General features: G+C 57.5%; 2 protein-coding genes across 2 annotated transcripts; both read right to left on the bottom strand.

Annotated features, from left to right (window-relative positions):
* Nucleotides 1-545: 545 nt before the first annotated feature.
* Nucleotides 546-4070, bottom strand: LOC123955400 (cytochrome P450 26A1). The gene is made up of 7 exons (XM_046027413.1): nucleotides 3804-4070; nucleotides 3397-3621; nucleotides 2887-3177; nucleotides 2642-2800; nucleotides 1989-2123; nucleotides 1273-1425; nucleotides 546-981 (listed from the first exon to the last, which is right to left on the bottom strand). The coding sequence occupies exons 1-7, from the start codon at nucleotides 3990-3992 to the stop codon at nucleotides 640-642; spliced, it is 1494 nt and encodes a 497-aa protein (XP_045883369.1). The 5' UTR covers nucleotides 3993-4070; the 3' UTR covers nucleotides 546-639.
* Nucleotides 4071-8687: 4617 nt separating this feature from the next.
* Nucleotides 8688-16956, bottom strand: LOC123954866 (cytochrome P450 26C1). Its single transcript, XM_046026172.1, has 6 exons — nucleotides 16753-16956; nucleotides 15978-16202; nucleotides 15213-15488; nucleotides 13717-13872; nucleotides 11298-11627; nucleotides 8688-9098 (listed from the first exon to the last, which is right to left on the bottom strand). The coding sequence occupies exons 1-6, from the start codon at nucleotides 16954-16956 to the stop codon at nucleotides 8721-8723; spliced, it is 1569 nt and encodes a 522-aa protein (XP_045882128.1). The 3' UTR covers nucleotides 8688-8720.
* Between the last annotated feature and the right edge of the window lie 802 nt (nucleotides 16957-17758).

Genomic DNA, 17758 nt, shown 5'->3' with positions numbered 1-17758 from the left:
TGATCAGAGTGACCGGCTTTCTCTGACAGTGCTGGCACTATGCAACAACATGGATTTATTATGGTTATTAAACATCATAAGTTTATGGCTGAAGGTGTTAGAGTATAATAGTTCTCAAAGTATTACCTTTGCAAATCCATCTTTCCCTGACACAAATCAAGCAAAAAAAAAAGAATCTAAGATTAACTTCCATAGGTATTTCTAAATAGGGTTTCTAAACCATAGAAACCTTTACAAACTTTCCTTTGCGCTAAGTCACACACACATACATTATGTTTTCTAATGACACTGAAGAGAAATAACAGCTGAAGTTTCTTCCTCACAAGAAAATAGATATGCACAGATAACAAACCCGTGCACGCGGACACGTCCATATCTGGTTAAATATACAAATATAAACCCAGGGAGCTCTACCCCCTCCACAGGAATCGTAAATGCCAGACAAGCACCTTCAGATTTTTCTTTATTTGGAAACTATCCAAGTTCATTATTTTAATATTTAAAGACTGTGGTACTCTAGTGGAGACACATAAATATTATAATATACATTTAGAAATTAAATATAATAAAATCAACATGACACTGTGTAAAACCTCATGTACGCTTCAAACAGGTCTGAGTTCCGGGCCCTTGCGCCCCTCAGATCTCCCCCTGGAAACGGGTGAACTTTGCAGGGAGACCATCCACGGGGTACACGGTGGGACTGGTTTTCATTGTAGGAGGTCCATTTAGAAGCTGCCAGTCACAATGCCTGGCCAGCTCCACTGTAAATATTTTGAGCAGAATTTTTGCAAACTCCTTCCCTACACAGCTCCTCAGCCCTCCTCCAAATGGAATGAAGCTGAACCTGGACGCGTCCTCCGGGTGAGGCAGCAGGAATCGGTCAGGATTAAATTCATCCTTGTTGGTGAAGATGTCCGCCACGTCGTGAGTATCACAGATACTGTAGATAACATTCCAGCCCTTGGGAATCTGGTAACCCTGCAAAAGATTAGAAAGCCCCCAGGGCTGACAAACCCCAATCCAACTTTCAACAACAATAAAAAGCCATCGCTGATAACCAGAGGAGTTATGAGTTGCAAAAAAGGGGGTGTGAGGAGAGAGACAGGACAGACCTTCAGACTAGCGAAACAAGTGCCCACATGGGCCAGGGTAATGCTATCGAAAGAGTAAGCAATGTAAGCCAACGCACAGGGAAGCTAAGGGGAGGTTTAAAACCACAACACAAGAAGTTGGGAGTGGGGGGCAGCGGGAAGAGAACTTTGAACTTACATTTAATTCAAAAGTCTTAAGAGCAACCCGAAACCCTCCTGGAACTGGGGGATTCAGTCGAAGGGTCTCTTTAATAACACACCCAATGTATTTAAGCTGTTCCAAAATTTCCATATCCAACTTGTTGTCTTGATTGCTCTTGCAAAGTAAACCCTATCAAAACAGTCATACAGAGGTGAACGGTTATTTTGTGCTCCAATAAAATCAGCCCAGCAGACGTAAACTGGGCTTAAGTGGCGGCTAGACCCAAAGGGCCCCAGGATGGGAGAGGGTGAGGGTGAATATGAGCTGCTAACGACCATTTGCCTCCACCCCTTGGCCCAAATCCACTATTTACAATTCCAAGAGAATGCTGCTCCCCACCACCCCAGCCCACCCCCATCACCACCACCACTATCACCGCCACATAGAAGTCCCCATTCATGCCCTTGAACACACAAATTCAAGAAAGTGGAATCTATCTGAACATCTCTCACATACCGCGGAAAGTGGAGAAGGGGTAGGAATACAAGCATTGAGCCCTGCCTGAGTGGGATTACAGCTCAAAGTTCCTTCCTTTTTATTCACAAAGCTAATTCTCTTTCCGAATTGGCCCACCCACCCCTGGGTCCTACTCTTTCCAAACACTCAGAGAAGGCAGCACACTTACATATTGGCAAGTTGGCTAGGGACAGCTGAATTTCTTAAGCTAATAGGGAACCCCGGCGTCCCCCTACCTTACTCTTGAGCTCCTCTCGAACTTTCTGGAGAACATGGGGGTAGAGCCCAAGGTAAGTGATCAGAGATGTTGCTGCACTAGCTGTGGTTTCATGTCCCCCAAAGAGGAGTTCAGTTGAAGATTGCTTTAGTGCCTAAGGATGAAATAAGACAAACGTTTTTCTTTTTACAAGTCTGCATGCAATTTTACACAGCAATTACTTAGAACCGAACTGAAGGTTCTGGAAAGAAGATGAGAAGGGCTAAAAGTTCGCTGACAGAAAGCCAAGGAAAGCTACTTTTTTTTTTTTTTTTTTAAACAAAATGCATAGTCTCTTTAGTTCAGCTGGAGCAGGAAAACCAGTAAAATCTCACTACACCGGGAATTCTTGAATGAAAGCCTTCGTTGTATTAAAATCGGCCAACATTCTTTATTTACATTTTGCAAATTCCAGCTTTCCCTGTAAAACCTGGTAGGGCTATGGGACGCTCCCTGTTCCGCAGCAGCCTCTCCCACAGCTCTGTGGACCCGGTGTCTCAACCTTCCGGGTCCCATCCTGGGTGTCTGGGCGGTCTGCCCACTCTGGAGTCCAGACGTGCGCTTTGGGGTAGACGCGCTTGGAAAGCCAGGGGACCAAATTCCGCAGCGCCTCTTCCTGAAGTCGCCACTCACCTGCATGTCCAGCCTCTCCCCCCTCTCCCACGAGTGCTCAATCAACAGCTGCAGCGCATCTTTGCAGCCGCCGCCCGCGCCAGCCGTCCGCAGCCCGCAGATCTTGGCGCGAATGTTCTCCTCAATGCGCGCGTGGATGAGGTTCCGCGCCTTCATGCCCTGAGCGCGGAGAGCGGCGGCAGTGAGCAGACCCCGGGTGCCCGCGCCCCCGCGCCCGCAGCTCCTCACCCTGCACGCTCCCTCACCCGGTACAGCCCGCTGAAGGGCACGTCGATGGGCAGCGAGAAGAGATTGCGGGTCATTTCCTCGAAGGCCTCCACCAGCTGCTGCTCCGTGTCGCCGCCGCTAGCCAGCCGGGGCTCACAGCCCAGCAGGATGCGCATGGCGATGCGGAACATGAGGCGCTTCACCTGGGGGTAGACCAGGAGGCCGCGCTCGCCGCCGTTCAGCCACTGTTCCAGGCAAATGCCCACTTCCTCGGCGATCACGGGCACGTAGCACTGGAGCGCCTCGCGGCTGAAGGCCCGCATAATCACCTGAGCTCCGAGGAGGGCAAGTGTTAAAAGCGCCCCCGTCGCCTTCCGGGATCCCATTCCAGCCACCCTCACCCCCGCCAGACACAAGGCACTTCCCAACTAAAGTGGCCTTGAGCGGGTCACCTCACGCAGCTAGCGCTCTCCCGGCATCTAGATCCTCCAACCCCTCCACCGGACGGGGTCCCCCTTCCAGTCCAGGCACCCCCGCCCCGCCCTCACCTTCTTGCGCTGCTTGTGCGAGGAGTCGTGCAGGTTGGAGAGGCAGCCGGAGCCCAGGATGGTGCGCACCGACGCGGGCCAGTGCACCGACACCAACCGGTGCTCCCCGAGCAGGATGCGCCGCACGTTGTCGGCGCCCATCACCCGCACCGTGGGCCGTCCGAACAGATGCGTCTTGTAGATGAAGCCGTATTTCCTGCGCTTCATCTGCAAGAACTTCCTTCGCTGGGAGAGGAGAGCGGAGGAGAGAGGCGGGCGTGAGGGGGCGCCGGGGAGCGCCGCGCCTCGGGCTAGCCCGGGTCCTGGCCGGAGTCACCACTCTCTCGGGGACGCCTACCCCGGCGGCAGGGACGCCCGGAGCCTAGTCGGGCCCTGAGAATCATCCCGTCCCGTCCAAGCTCCCTTACCTGCAGCACCATCTGCAGTGTCTCCCCGAAGAAGGGGAAGCCCATAGTTCCGGGGGGCAAAGGGAGGGCGCAGCTGCGGTCGCGGCTGCTCACGCAGTACAGGTCCCAGAGTTTGATCGCGGCCAGGAAGAGCAGCAGCGGTAGCACGAAGGTGCAGAGCGCACTGGCCAGCAGCGCCGGGAGCCCCATGGCGCGCCGCGGCCTTCCGCGCCACCTGCCGCCGCCGCCAGCGCTCCGAATCGCGCCGCGCGGCGCTTTATAAGCGGCCCAGGTTACTGCCCGCGTTAGCTTGGTCAGACAAATTAGTTCACCCGAAGTTCATCTTTAATTGCGGATTGGGCCCCTGGCTCCTCCCCCCGCGAGGCGCTGCCCAAAATCTTTAACCGTTTGTTCCACGCCGAGGCAGAGGCGGCACGGTGGCGGCTTCCCCCGGAGCGCGCCTCCTGGGGTGCGGGGCTAGGGGCAGCCTGCCTCCCCCTTACAAGGTGTGCGGAGCTCCGAGGCGGCGGCAGAGGCAGACCCGGGCTCCTGGGAGCGGGAACTCCAAGCCCTGGGCTTCCTGGCGGTCTCTTTGGACACCCCCCACCCCATCCCGCCCCCGCCTTGTCCACGGGCGGTCCCAGCCCAGAGCTGCCTTCAATGGCTTCCCATTTCCAGGTGCCTCATGGGCTCCCTTCCACCTGTTGGGAAAGCAAAGGGAAGTGCGTTCAGGAACCTACTAGCTGCCAAGTCTCACACTGGGGAAACTGAGGTCCAGAACGCAGAGCAAAACTCAAACCTCCCAACTCTCCCAAAGATCCCGCAGAAGAGCCCAGGGCCACGACCTAAGCCAGAGCGGCGGTGGGGGGAGTCAGACCTGATCCACCTATGATCCTGGATTCCAGCTCCCCAAACCCCTCGAGGAGGCCAGCGCTCATGAAGTCCTAGAAGGTCCGCCTTAAGGGTACAAGGGAGCCTCCAAGTCCCTCCGGACTCCAGGTGCAACCCTGCACATGCCTGAGCCCCAACTCTGACACCCCAGTGGGAGACCCAGGACAATTCAGCCTCCTCGAGCCAGTGCTCTGCGAACCGGCCGCAGTCGTCGGGATTCCGAGGGCCCTGGGACCCACAGCCCCAGCTAGGCAGAGGGGAGGAGGATCCTTAGACCTGGGCAGTTAAGGTGACGGCGATAGAGAAAGGAAAGCCTGGAGAGTTTGTACTCGGGGACGGCTCCATCTCCACTTGCGTGACCTTGAGCAAGTCACCACACATCCTTGCGCCTGTTTCCTTCTCCTTAATACGGAGGCGGTAATTCCCCATCTGTCTACACCCTGGGGCAGTTGTGAGTTTTTGAAAGGGGCACCTGGCTGCAAATACTTTTCCCGGCTCCGCGCACGCTAGAATGATTCCTTCATCCGGACGACCTGGACTCGGGGCCCACGAGCCTTCCTCCGCTCTCCCAGCTCCCACCCACCGAAGCCACCCAGGTGAGCAGGGTGCTCGACCCTCCTCCACCCAGGCCTCTGCCGGCCCCTAATGGGAGCGTTGAGGGAATCTCTGCTGGGAAGCACGTCCGCCTGCCTTCGCCCAGCTGCAGTCGGCTGCTATGCTACTGCAGCCAGTGTGGGGAGCTCGGACACCGCGGGAAGGGCACGTGCGCACCCCACTTCCCACCTGGCCGGCCCACACCGCATCCTTGGTTGGAGCGCGGAAAGCACCAGCGGCGCCGAAAGCGAAACAGAATGCAGTACGTTTGAACCTCTGGCTCTTGCAGGAGCACGCCGCACGCCTTGGAAGGCTTCCCTTGGAAATGGAAAACTCTTTGACCCAAGAGCTGTTAAATATGTGGCCCTCCCGCGGCGGTCCCCAACGCCAGCGGGATTGGAAAATGTCTGTAGCGTGGTCTGGACAGCGCAGTCCCCGCAACGCTCCAAGCCGGAGTCGCCAGAGGGCTTGTTTGGGACTCGGAGTTTCAGAGGCTCTAGGGAAGGGCCTCTCCCACTGTCATTTCTTCTCACGTTTTGGCGACTGCAAACGGTGCCAGCCAACTTCTGGGCACCGGCGGGAAGGCGGCAAGACGCGCTAGAATTCTCAGAAATCCTGCTCCCGCCCCTTTCCAGACCGCGCTCGGGCCGGTGAGCAAAACCCGCGAGCGGGGGCGTGACCTGGGGCCCATTCCCAGTCCTCTGGCCTGACCTGCCTGTGACCCCTGCAGGCCGGACCGTGACATCCGAGTGAACTCTGCAGGGCCACCTCGCCAAGTTCAGCGCGCGCCGGGTCGCAAGATGAGTGGGGCCTGAGTGCTGCAAATTGCCGGGGGAGGGGGAGAGTTTTAATAAATCTGCCCTTCGAGGCCCGCGGGGGCGTCTGGCAGGAAGGGATTAAATGTGAGCGTGAAGATCATTAAAGAACATCTTGAATGGAGGAAGGGGTCAATAAATTATCTGCCCCATAAGAACTTTGATTAGAAAACGTGTGAAGCTTTCTTGGGTGATTGTGGGCGGGGAGGAGGATTGGTTCACTGGAAAACAAAGTATTTCCAAGATGTTTACAAAACAGCTTCCCTGTTGGTAAGGGTTGGGGGGTGGAGAGTGGGGGGGGGGGTTGTTTGTTTTGTTTTTGCTGGAGGAGGGGAGTGAGGATCCAGAGGTAGATGGGAGTCAGGTGAGCTCCCACAGCTGAAGCTCTCCTCCTGCACGTTTTCCCCTCCAACCCCTTCCTTCCGCCTGAGCACTCATTCTGGTCTGGAGGTGCAGGGTTTCCTACCTGGTGTCTCCTCTGCTGGGGGAGCACCTTCCCCAGGTCACGGCTGGCTGGTTCCTTCCCAAGCTGAATGTCACCTCCTCACAGAAGGAGGTTTCCCACCCTGCAGAGTTTGGCCCCCAGGTCCTATGTCTTACAGACCTGTTTTACTCTCTTTGAGAGCACTTAGCCCCATCCGGCATTCTGGAGCTCTTTGTTTGCTAGTTTGTTGTCTACCTCCCTCATAAATATATGCAGTCCAGGAGGGCAAACACCAGAATGCTCTTTCCTCAGAGAATCTGGAGCTACTAAAACAGGGGTCCCAGTGTTCCCTGAAATTACTGAAAAGGACATTATCACTGGGAAACTGGAGCTGCAACTACAGGAGCTTATAGTTAGTACAGATCCTGCAACAGGTAAACCAAGTCTGGGAACCACCTACACCACGGGAGCTTCTGCAAACCTCCTCCCCACATTGCTCTTCTCTTCCCCCAATCAGAATCAGCCCCGAGCCCTGGTCCTCTGGTCCCCTCCTCCCTTGGTGGGAGCTTCTCAGCCAGGACGTGGTCTCTGCAGCCTCAGGAGCGCCCTGAGGGCAGGCCCCAATTCTGCCACTTTTGCTGGCTCGAGTGCCTGCCGAGCTTATGGCTCGGCGCCGGGTTTGGGGTCAGCAGTGGGTGATGAATTGCCCTGGATGGGGGTTATGGCCGTGTCAGCCGGGCTCGGAAGGGCCCGCTGAGCTCTTGAGCTACCGACCCTGCCTGCGCCTGCTGCTTCCCCCCTTCCTTCTGGCCCCGGGGATCCACCTTAAGCATAAGGTCAGGAGGGCACCAGCTTCCTTCTGGTTCACTAAAGGGTCAGCTCGGGGGCCTGGGCGGCAACTTCCCTGGCTCACCCATCATGTCCAGCTGCCCTGGACTGTCTGAAGATGGGTGGCAGGTTGTACTGGGTTGTTGGGAAGGGTGACACCAGAGGCTCTTTCTTGGCTTTGATTTAAACACTGGTGGAAACCTCCGTGTTGGAGTCTTTAAGCCAACCTGGGGATCACTGTGAAAGGACAAAGGGCTGGGCCGTACCTAGTGGCCACAGGCCCAGAGGCTGGGGCAGGGAGTAAGTGATGAGGTGGAGGAGAGCCCTGGCCAGGGAGTCCAGGAGCCCACTGGTAGCTCCCCAAGGAGCTGCCTGTTTCTCCTCTGCAACAGAGGAGGTGGAAGTAGTAAACCGGGAAGTCCCTGCAGCCACCTATTAATAGGGATAATTCTCAGCCCAGCTCTTGGGCTATGCTCAGGAGGAAATCTCTAGCATACTCTTGGGAGGGGAGGCTTTCCTGGGTATCGTCCAACTCCTACCCCACACCTTCCCACCAGGGAGCAGCTGCCTAGCTAAGCCCTAGTCACCCCACAAAACTGCTGCCCGGAAACTTTCTTCTTGGCCTTCCTGTTTTGGGTAGAAATATCCCAACCCTCTCTGATGACGTCTCAGCCTCCCAGGAAAATACTCCAACCTTAGAGACATCTCTCTGTGCCTATTCTCCTCTGTATATATGGGAAGATAAAGCACGTTCCTGAAGTTGGAATTTTTAAGAAGTCCGCCAGCACAATCAGTGATGTTGAGCCATTTACAGCCCTGGAAGAGCCCCCAGTTCTGAGTTTCCGCCGAGACTGAGCCGGGCAGAGTGGCCTTGGCGCACCAAGCCCAGGTCGGCTGGCCGGGGGCCTTCTACCGGGCGCTATTTCCGTGTGTCTTACTATGGCCCCCAAACCAGGCCGGAGATGCGGTTCCTCCCAAGGGTTGCAGGTCCAGCCGCGTTCGCTGGGTCTCTGGCACGCTCCAGTCCGCCTAGCAATGCTCCCCCCCACCTCAAGATCCAGGCGACCTCCCGGCCCTGGCGCCGGAAGCGAGGGCCCGCGTCACCTAGGGAAGATCTGTTCCCTTCGTCGCTGCTTGGAGATCCTGGGAAAGGGAGGCTAGGCTCACGACCTTCCCTTCCTCAGGGCACAGAAGGCAGCTTCCCGCCGGCTTCCCGCGGCTCGGGCTCGCCCTCCTCGTCCCTCGAAGTCTGGCATAGAGCTGCATTCGGTGACCGTTTGTTGAACAAGTGAGCGAGCGCCCGAGCCGGCACTAGGAAACCGCAGATGGGCGGCGCTGACAGCGCGCCGCGGCCGCTGGCCAAGTCCTGTCCCCAAGCGCAGCGGGTCAGAGGCGTAGCCCATCTCGCGCTGCCGAAGGCGCGAGCGGATGGAAAAAGAGCCGCAGCCCGTCGGCCGGGTGCACGATGGGCACCGTCTGCATGGCGGGGAAGGCAGGCGTGGCCAGCTCCCAGCGCGCCGTGCGCACCAGCTCCACCGCCAGCAGCTGGAGCACCGCCTGTGCCAGTTCCTGGCCGAGACAGCTGCGCGCTCCGCCGCCAAACGGGATGTAATGGAAGCGGCCCGAGGCGCCCCGCGCATCCTCGCCCGCCGCGCCAAAGCGCTCGGGATCGAAGCCCTCAGGCGGGCTGCGGTACACCGTGGCCGTCTCGTGCGTGTCCCGGATGCTATACATCACGCTCCAGCCCTTGGGGATCTGGTAGCCCTGCGGGGAAGTGAGGAGACCCGCCTGACTACGAGGCGCTTGGAATCGGGTCCTGCACCCAGCCTCCACCCCGGGGGTCTGCAGAACGCACGCCTAACCGGCAAGCTAGGAGAACGCTCTGCGTTCCAATTTCAGCTCCCTCTCTGGTGAGCTGTGTGACCTAAGGCTGGGTACTCAAGCTCTCCGACCCTCAGTTTAATTGACTAAAATAAGAACAAAAATGCCCGGTTTTGCCTTGAGAATAGAATAACGGTCTGGCATATATTAATGATCGCTAAATGTGATCTATTGCTGTTTATGTTTCGGTGTTTTGTTTTTGTCTTTTTTTCTTCTCACATTAGATCAAGAGACCTAAGTTCTAGTTTTGCACCTACCCTCAACCTGGGCGGGAACAACAGGAAGGACAGGGACCCTCATTCCTCTGTGGTCAGTCCATTATAAAGCTCTTCTTTGCACTGAACTGAAAACTGACTCTCTAACAACCCCCCCCCCAATCCATTAGTTGTACAATAATATTTAGGTCTAGTAGCCACACTTCAAGAAGATGCACATGGGAGTTAAACACAGGCACCCTTAAAATGTTGAAAGGCAGCTTTTAGGTTTCCTTTACTCATCTTCAGGTTTTTCGACTATTTTACTTTTAAAAAAAAAACTATTCTACTTTTTGATGTGTCTTCCACCCCCCCCCCCCACTATCTTGCTTCCCTAGCCTGAACAAGGACCACGTGCTCGCTCACTCGCTCTCTCTCATCTCTCTAGGCTCAGTTTTCCCAGCAGTAAACTGCAGGATGGCTCCCCTTCTGTCCACCCCCCCACCCCCGCCCTTCGTGGACCTGTGTTCTCCTTCCTGTTTCCGTTAGACTGTAGAACAAAGTCCGAATTCCTAGATGCAGCATCCCAGACACTTCTAAACATGTCACTAATCCACTCACCTTTGCCTGGATGGTCCCCTCTCCGCGGTGTCCTGTCCCCATCCTAACCCTTCACTGCTGCATGGCAAATGTCAGCCCCTAAAATATTTCCGTGTTATTCAGCACTAAGGACCACGATCTTCACACCAGTTTGGGATGAAGCTATTGGTCCTGCCCTCCTTTCTCCCCATCACCAACTCCTCCAGGGCAGAATCCCAGCCGCTATGGTGCCATGGGCCCCTGGTAGGCAATGCACCACAGATTTCTTCACTGATTAAAGTTAAGGCTCAGGGAAGGGGGGGCCCAATCTCTGCCTGCAATGACAGTCATTCAGGCAAACACTCTCAGTTTGGCTAACGAGGGCTACACTCTCTCGCTGTCTCACAGCCCTGGCACCACTTGACTGACGTGTCACAGCTGGAAGGGGCCAAGACCTACTTCCTTCCAGAGAGTAAACTGAGGCCCAGAGTGTAGAGGGTGCAGCCCAGGGTCTTACAGAGATGGAGCCAGGCCGAGGCAACAATGACCGGTTCCTTGAGCTTGTGAGGAAGTAGGGGAGTAGGGTGCGGGGCACCGCAAGGGAAGGGCTCTCCTTGTTCCCCACCTGCACTCACTGGCTAAGAGGTGGGAATGCCGCAGGGAGGAAAGTATGTTTTTATTCTAAAACTCAGTTCTGGGGTGCCTGGGTGGCTCAGTCTGTTAAGTGCCTGCCTACTGCTCAGGTTATGATCCCGGAGTCCCCGGGACTGAGTCCCACGTCGAGCTGCCTGTTCACCGGGGAGTCTGCTTTTCCTTCGGCTCCTCCCTCCGCTCGTGCTCTCTCTCCCTCCCGCAATCGAGTAAATAAAATCTCTAAAAAAAATAAAGTTCTCGGGGAGCCTGGGTGGCTCAGTGGGTTACGCCTCTGCCTTCGGCTCAGGTCATGATCTCAGGGTCCTCGGATGGAACCCGCATCGGGCTCTCTGCTCAGCAGGGAGCCTGCTTCCCCCTCCCTCTCTCTGCCTACTTGTGATCTCTGTCAAATAAATAAATAAAATTTAAAAAAAATAATAAAGTTCTCATTGAATTGACTGACACTCGCCGCTGCCGAAAGCCTGTTCCTAGCCTCGTGGGCTCGCCAGGCGCCAGGCTTTGAGCCCCTCCACCGTGCACGGGGGGAACGGGACCGAGCTCGGCCCATTTCAAGGCGGAAAGCGGAGGCTCAGAGGGGAAGAGGCGACCGCGCGGAGCTAATCCGCCCGGCCCCGCCCGCCCGGTGGCAGGTGGCGGGGAGAGCGCGCGCACTTACGTCGAGCTCGAAGGTGCGCAGCGCGGTGCGGTAGCCCCCGGACACCGGCGGCAGGAGGCGCAGCACCTCCTTGACCACGCAGTCGATGTAGCGCAGACGGCCCAGCGCCGCGAGGCTGAGATCCGGCTCGCAGCCGCAGTCCGGCCGGGGCCCCGCGCCGCCCCCCGCGGCCCCCTCCGCGCAGCCGCATGCGCGCCCCAGTCCCTGCGCCGCCAGCTCCTGCCGGATCTTGGCGACGGCCGCCGGGTGCTGCAGGAGCAGCAGGACGAGGGACGTGCTGGCGCTGGCCGTGGTGAGGAAGGCGGCGAAAAGGAGCTCCACAGCCGTCTCCTGCAAGACAGCCGGGGCGGCGCTGAGTCTGCGGCCCCGGCTGCAAGGCCCCACGGCCCCGTGGCTGGGCAGCAAAGGGCCCAAATTTAGCGCTGCGCCGAAGCCAGAGCGGCAGCTCCGTGCGCGGGCCCGGGGTCGATCGAATCCCAAGACTGCCACTTGAGAAAGCCCCGTTCGGCAACGACTAAACCCAGAATCATTGGAAGGGCTCCCAGAGACAGCGCTCGGACCTGACTGTGTGTGCTGTTCTTAGTGTGTTCACTCCGATTCTCATCCCAGCCCTGTGAGGCACACTTACTGCCCTCGTTTTACAAGGGTGGAGACTGGGATTCCAAGGGGCGCTCAAGGTAGTCCTAGCAGTCAGGCTCGGGAGTTCGGTGCTTTTAACCACCTGGTGGTGCTGCCGGCAACCCCTGCCGGGCGTCCTGACCGGAACTGGGGTGAGGGTGGGAGGACCGGGAAGGCACCTGCGGCGGTCCCGCCAGCCTCCAAGCAAAGGCGGCATCATGGCTTCCCCCTCCTCCCGCCCTGTTAAATCCAGTGATAGATTAACCCTCCTCTCAGTCTGCACTGACCAAGTAAGTCAGAGGAGGGGCCTGGTGGCTTCATGCTCCAAGCCCCAGCCTTCACCCTCACTGCCTCCCTCTGCCCTCCCAGCTCCCGGCGGCACCCACAGTGTGTTTATACATTCATCTGTGTGATCCTAGGATGAATGTGTACCCCTCCCCTCCCACACCTCAAGGACAGGGACTGTGTTTTGCTCAGGGCTATCTCCTAAGTCCCAGCATACGGCCTGACACCAGCCACACGTACCATAATGTCTCTAGAATGAATGACCTGGCCCAAGTCTAACTGACTGCCCTGGACCACTTGGGAGCGCCAACGTCCTTCCTGGCTAGACCTCCTCTGCCTGGCCCGCCCCTGAGGCCCAGACCAGACCAGAAGATTCCTGACCTGGAGGGTGTTGTCATCCCCTCCCCAGCCCTGTCAAGTGCTCCCCTTCACAGCAGAGAACTGTTCCTATCCAGCAGCTCTCCCAGGACTCATGAACCCAATGCTCATCTGCTTCTAACCTCCCGATTCTTCCAGATCTCATAACCACCCAGGTGTCAGGATAAAGACTATTAGCCCCATACTCAAAGAAGAAATTAAGGCTGAGCCCCACCCTTCATGACTCTTGGAAAGTGAGACATTGAGGCCCAGAAAGGCTAGGAGTTCCTTTTGGAAGGGCTGAGGTGTTCCCATTTCTAACCTTCCTCTACACCCCCAGCCTCTCCACTCCTTTTTGGGTTCTCCAGCAGGTCCTGGAGGCCATTCCAAAGCTTCTCTCTTTACTTCCAATGCCTCTACTCCACACATAAATGGGGAGGGCTCTAATTCTCAGGGGAGACCTCATAGTGGCAAAACAGAAGTTAAGGGTGTCTGGGTAGCTCAGTGGGTTAAGCCTCTGTCTTCAGCGCGGGTCATGATCCCAGAATCCTGGGATCAAGCCCCGCATCGGGCTCTCTGCTCAGGAGGGAGCCTGCCTCCCCCTCTATCTCTGCCTACTTGTGATCTCTCTCTCTGTTAAATAAATAAATTAATTAATTAATTAATTAATTAAATAAAATAAAAACAGAAGTTAAAGGTGCCCAGGTGACAAGGTGGCTCATGGAAGGAGAGGGTCAATTTGGGGAAGAAGAGGGAGATTCAAGGAGGATGTGGAGCTTGACCCTGAGCCCTTAGGGTTTGCAGGGAAGAGTGGAAAAAGCGTTATAGGCAGGTGGAACAGCAGAGGCAAAGTCATGGAGTGATAGAGAAGGGGGTGGGGAAAGCTGAGCTGTTTGTGGCCAGAACCTGTATGCAAGGGCCTGTGATTCATTCCTTTCACATTTTTACAGAGAGGAATGGTGACTGGCCCAAGGCCACAGAGCAGGTAGGTATGGCTGAGCCATGACTGGAACCCACATCTCCACTTTCCTCTCCCCCTAAGGAGTGCCTGTGGCTTCAAGTGGGGCCAAACAGGACCCTGCTGGGGAAGGATGTAGCATGCGTGTGGAGACTGCTAGGAATGCAAAAGGAAGACAAGTAGAACCTTCCCACCACCTACCTTCAGTTCCTGCACTGAGAGCTCCTGGCCCAGCTCCCTAGTGCTGTGGATAATCATGTCAAGGGCGTCACCCGGTTCTGCAGCCTTGTCTTCACGAAGCTTCTCTGCAATAGCCTCCTCCAGGTACCGATGCAGCTGATCTCGTGCCCGGATTCCCTGATGCATGGGGAGAGAAGGGAGGTGGGGCAGGAAGGCTAAGAGGGCACGGCCTATACCTACCCCCCAGATCTTCCTGGGGCTGTTCTGCTGAGATCCAGGGGTCAAGCTTCTCAACTTAGTTCCACGTCTGGCACATAGTAGGGTCTCAGTGAATGGTCAAGAACTTATCCACTATCTCTACACATAATTCTCTCTTGATGATCACATTCCACCTTTGAGGCAAGGCAAGCAATTACTGTCATCCTGAGAGGAGGATGCCTGAGCTCAGAGGGGTCAAGCAATTTCCCAGTGTCACACAGCTCAGTGCCCAGGCCTGGCACAGACCCTAGTCAGGTGGTCAGTCCCTTGACCTTTCCCTGCACTAGACTCAGCCAGGAGCAGTGGGCACCAGTGTAGAGAGGAAGGCACACTTTGATGTATCCAAAAAAGCTCTGGCTTAGAGACCACTCCCGGATGTTCTAAGCATTAGCCTCTGTAAGGCAGTAGGCAAGAGGGCAGAAGTTCAAGGAGCAAGCATAGCAAAAGCATCTGAATACTTGGGTTTTGAGATCATAGGAAATCAGGTTCAAATCCTGCCTCTGTCCCTACTACCTGTGTGATCTTGGGTAAGTCACTAAACATCTCTGAGCTTCAGTTTCTTCACCAATCAAAGAAGGAGACCACTTTGCAGGCTGAGAGGATTAACTCAGAAAATGTATTCAAAGCAATCAGCCTAAGGTATGTCCCTTCATACACAGCTATAATTTTTATTAAGGTGAGGAAAACCAAGGCATCCAAACAGTGGGATACCCCAGCTCATGGACAAAGAAAAGTCTCTGTAGCCTCCTAGTTGCCCTCTGGGCCCAGCCCTGTGCTCTGAAGTCTGAAGCAGCAGCAATTCTCTGTTCTGGAAACTAGTGGGCCTGGAGCCACAGACGGGGACCTGGCCCCCACTCCTCTCCAACCCAGGCTCCGCGGGAGGAATGTCTGCGGCGTTTGTGGTCCCATCGGTTCCGCTGCCATCCGGGCTTCCAAGAGGCGCTGGAGGCCAGGCCAAGGGGCACTGCTCTAGTGTTGGAACTGGGCTGATCGGCTGGGCGGCGGTCACCCAGACCCCGAAGTCGGGAAGCCAGCTACTGGTGGGTCTGGAGCGCATTCCGGGAGGCGCCTCCCTCCCCGGTCATACAGCGAGTGAAGACAGAGGTCAGCCCCGACGCCCACTGCCACACCACGCCACCTCCCCACCCTGGGCCATGCCTCGGTCCCCCCTAGAGGTGACGCGTGGGGGCGCGCCGAGGGAGCCTGGTCTTCACGCTGGGGCTCCCCAAGAGGAAGGTCTGAGGCCAGAGCGGCAGTACCTTGCGCAGGCCGCTGAAGGGAACATCCAGGGGCAGCGAGAAGAGGTTCTCTACGAACTGCTCGAAGGTCCGCGCCAGCTCCGCGCACTGTGCCTCGTCCAGCCGTAGCCCCAGGAGGATGCGCGCAGCCATGCGAAAGGTGAGTGCTTTGGCAGCCTGGTAGACAGCAATCGGCCGGCGGGCCGCGCACCAGGAACGCACCTCGCGCCGCAGCGCCCCTTGCAGGCGGGGCACGAAGCGCTGCAGCGCCCCGCGGCTAAAAACCCGTGCCAGGACCTGTGGGGAGCCCGCGGGGTCAGCACTGGCCGCGGTCCGTCTGGCTTCCTCGGCTCGGCGATTCCAGAGAAGCCAGAAGGCCAATTTCTGTCCCTTTCTCCTCAGCGGCCCTACACGTATTGGCTTCTGCTCTCGCCATTCCCGCTAGATCTCTGATGTATACAGTCCCTCCCATCCATCCAGGCTCCAGATGCCACCTCCTCCAAGAAGTCGTACCCGGTCCCTCTCCGAGTGTGGCTCCCCACCATTCTGTTATCAGAATCACACACAGGACATCGAAGATGAAAGGTCCCTTAAGTCCCAATGCTAGGGGGCTTATAACCAAAGCTGGAAAACGTAAAGGACTGGCCCCAAACCACCTCTGTTTAGCCAGGGGTCCCTGCCAGCTTCAAGTGTGCCCCTAAAACCTATCCCCAGCCTGGACCACAACAGGGCCCCAGGGACCGCACGTCTGACGTCCCAACGGCCGCTTCTTTGGTTTCAGCTCACCTTGCGCCGCTGCCGGTGCGGCTCACCAAAGGCTCCAAGCAGCGTGTGCGAGCCCAGGAGGATGTGCGCGCTCTGCGGCCACTGGCTGCGCACAAGGCGGTGCTCGCCCAGCAGGATCCGGCGCACGTTCTCCGCGCCGCTCACGCGGATCACCGGCCGGCCCAGCAGGTGCGTCTTGAACACGGTCCCGTAGCGCTCCCGGCGGGAGCTGTGGAAGCGGGAGCCCTGCGGGCGAGGCGGAGCGAGGCTGGAGCCGCTGGGCCTCTGCTGGGGGTCTGGCCCAGGTCTCCCAAAGGCCCCTTGCTAACAACACCCTGTTCCGGGTGGGCGTGTTCCTATACAAAACCGAGGTTCCCAGGGGCCTCGCGACGACTACCCTATGGAAGTATATAGATGCTCCTGTTCCCAACGGTGAGATGAGACTGAGGCTCAGCAAGAGGACGTGAGCGCCCAAGGCCTCACGGCTGAGAAGTGCCCCTGATTCCTGATTGTGTGCTTGCAGGATTTCAGGCGAACCTTCTCCGAACCCTTCTATTCACCCTGGTGTTAGGTCCGGTCGTGTGTATGTTGCGCTGGGAGAACTCCGGCGATATACAATCCCTTCAGAGGAGCAGCTGAGCAACCGCGAGGGCTGTGTATGCTCTCTGGGCCCCTCGGCGACAGGATGAGGCCGACTAGAAACTCTGGGAACACTGTGGACGAGGAGGGTCCCGTGGGAGTCAGGGAAGAAGGGGCCGTGTTGGGGTACGAACACGACGGGGTGCGAGTGACTCACCTGAACTAACCAGTGCAGCGTTTCGCCGAAGAAGGGCCAGCCCATGGAGCCCTTGGGCAGGGGCAGGGCGGAGGCCCGGTCCCGGCTCAGCGTCCAGCGGAGCGTCCAGAGGTGCTGCGCCAGGCTGAGCAGCAGGCCGGCGCCCAGGAGAGCGGTGCCCGCCGCCCCCAGCACCGACAGGCAGCTCAGCCCCCAGGGGAACATGGCGAACCTGTGGAGATCTGGTGGCTCGGAGTGCGCAGGGCTCACCTGTTCGGTCCGGAAAGGGCCTGGGACTGGCGGGCCCAAACTGAGATTTATAAATCTCGGAAAATGACGTGGCTCTAAAAGCAGACTGGGAGAAGGCGGCTGCGATCACACGCCCGGAGGGAAAGGTGCCTTCCTCCAGTCCGACGGCTTCTGGGCCCAAATGCCAGTGCTTTTCTGGGGTGCCGAGCACTGCTCCCGCCCGGCATCCGCGGGTGCCTCCCACCTCCTCCCCGGTTCAGCTCTCTTTTGATAGAATCAGCAAAGGAGAGCAAAGAGAGGAGCAACTCACCGGTGTTGCCAACGTGGGCTGCGGTCACCGGGGCTGCAGACCCCCCACCCCACTCCCTCTCTACTCGGCCCACCCTGCCCACATTTATATAGATATTGGCTCCCTCCCCATGGACCGATCCCGATTCATACAACGTGACGCGCCCATGCATATTTAAAGCGCTCGGAGCCGAGTAATGATTGGCGGCGGTGGGCAGCGGCACGCTCACCCGGGGGCCAGGAGTAGGGAGTGGCCGCCGCCGCAGCTCATAGTCTGGGCTGGGGGCCGCGCCCCGCGCAGATCCTCGGGCGGGGCCTGCCGTTTCGCGCCAGAAGTTCCCGGCTGTACGCCGCGGCTCCGCGGGTGGGCGAACCCCTCGCCCAGGGCTGAAGCGGGCTCTCCGGCATCCCCACCCTCGAGGTTGTAGGTGCCCTTCCCCTCTCGGCACTCCAGCTATGAAGGGCTGGGGTTTATCCCCTTCGCTCTGTT

The sequence above is a fragment of the Meles meles genome, chromosome 13 (assembly GCF_922984935.1).
Source record: "Meles meles chromosome 13, mMelMel3.1 paternal haplotype, whole genome shotgun sequence".
Classification (NCBI taxonomy): domain Eukaryota; kingdom Metazoa; phylum Chordata; class Mammalia; order Carnivora; family Mustelidae; genus Meles; species Meles meles.
This window is presented reverse-complemented; position numbering and strand designations above follow the sequence as displayed.

Bases quoted from the DNA above. Each gene is read 5' to 3' on its own strand.
- LOC123955400 (XM_046027413.1), bottom strand. From the start codon at position 3,992: ATGGGGCTCCCGGCGCTGCTGGCCAGTGCGCTCTGCACCTTCGTGCTA. The intron at 3,622-3,803 runs GTAAGGGAGCTT...CTCCTCTCCCAG, and splicing joins CACTGCAGATGGTGCTGCAG to CGAAGGAAGTTCTTGCAGAT. The intron at 982-1,272 runs GTAAGTTCAAAG...AATCTTTTGCAG, and splicing joins TTAAGACTTTTGAATTAAAT to GGTTACCAGATTCCCAAGGG.
- LOC123954866 (XM_046026172.1), bottom strand. From the start codon at position 16,956: ATGTTCCCCTGGGGGCTGAGCTGCCTGTCGGTGCTGGGGGCGGCGGGC. The intron at 13,873-15,212 runs GTACTGCCGCTC...CCCATGCATCAG, and splicing joins CCTTCAGCGGCCTGCGCAAG to GGAATCCGGGCACGAGATCA. The intron at 11,628-13,716 runs GTAGGTGGTGGG...GCTGTCTTGCAG, and splicing joins TCTCAGTGCAGGAACTGAAG to GAGACGGCTGTGGAGCTCCT.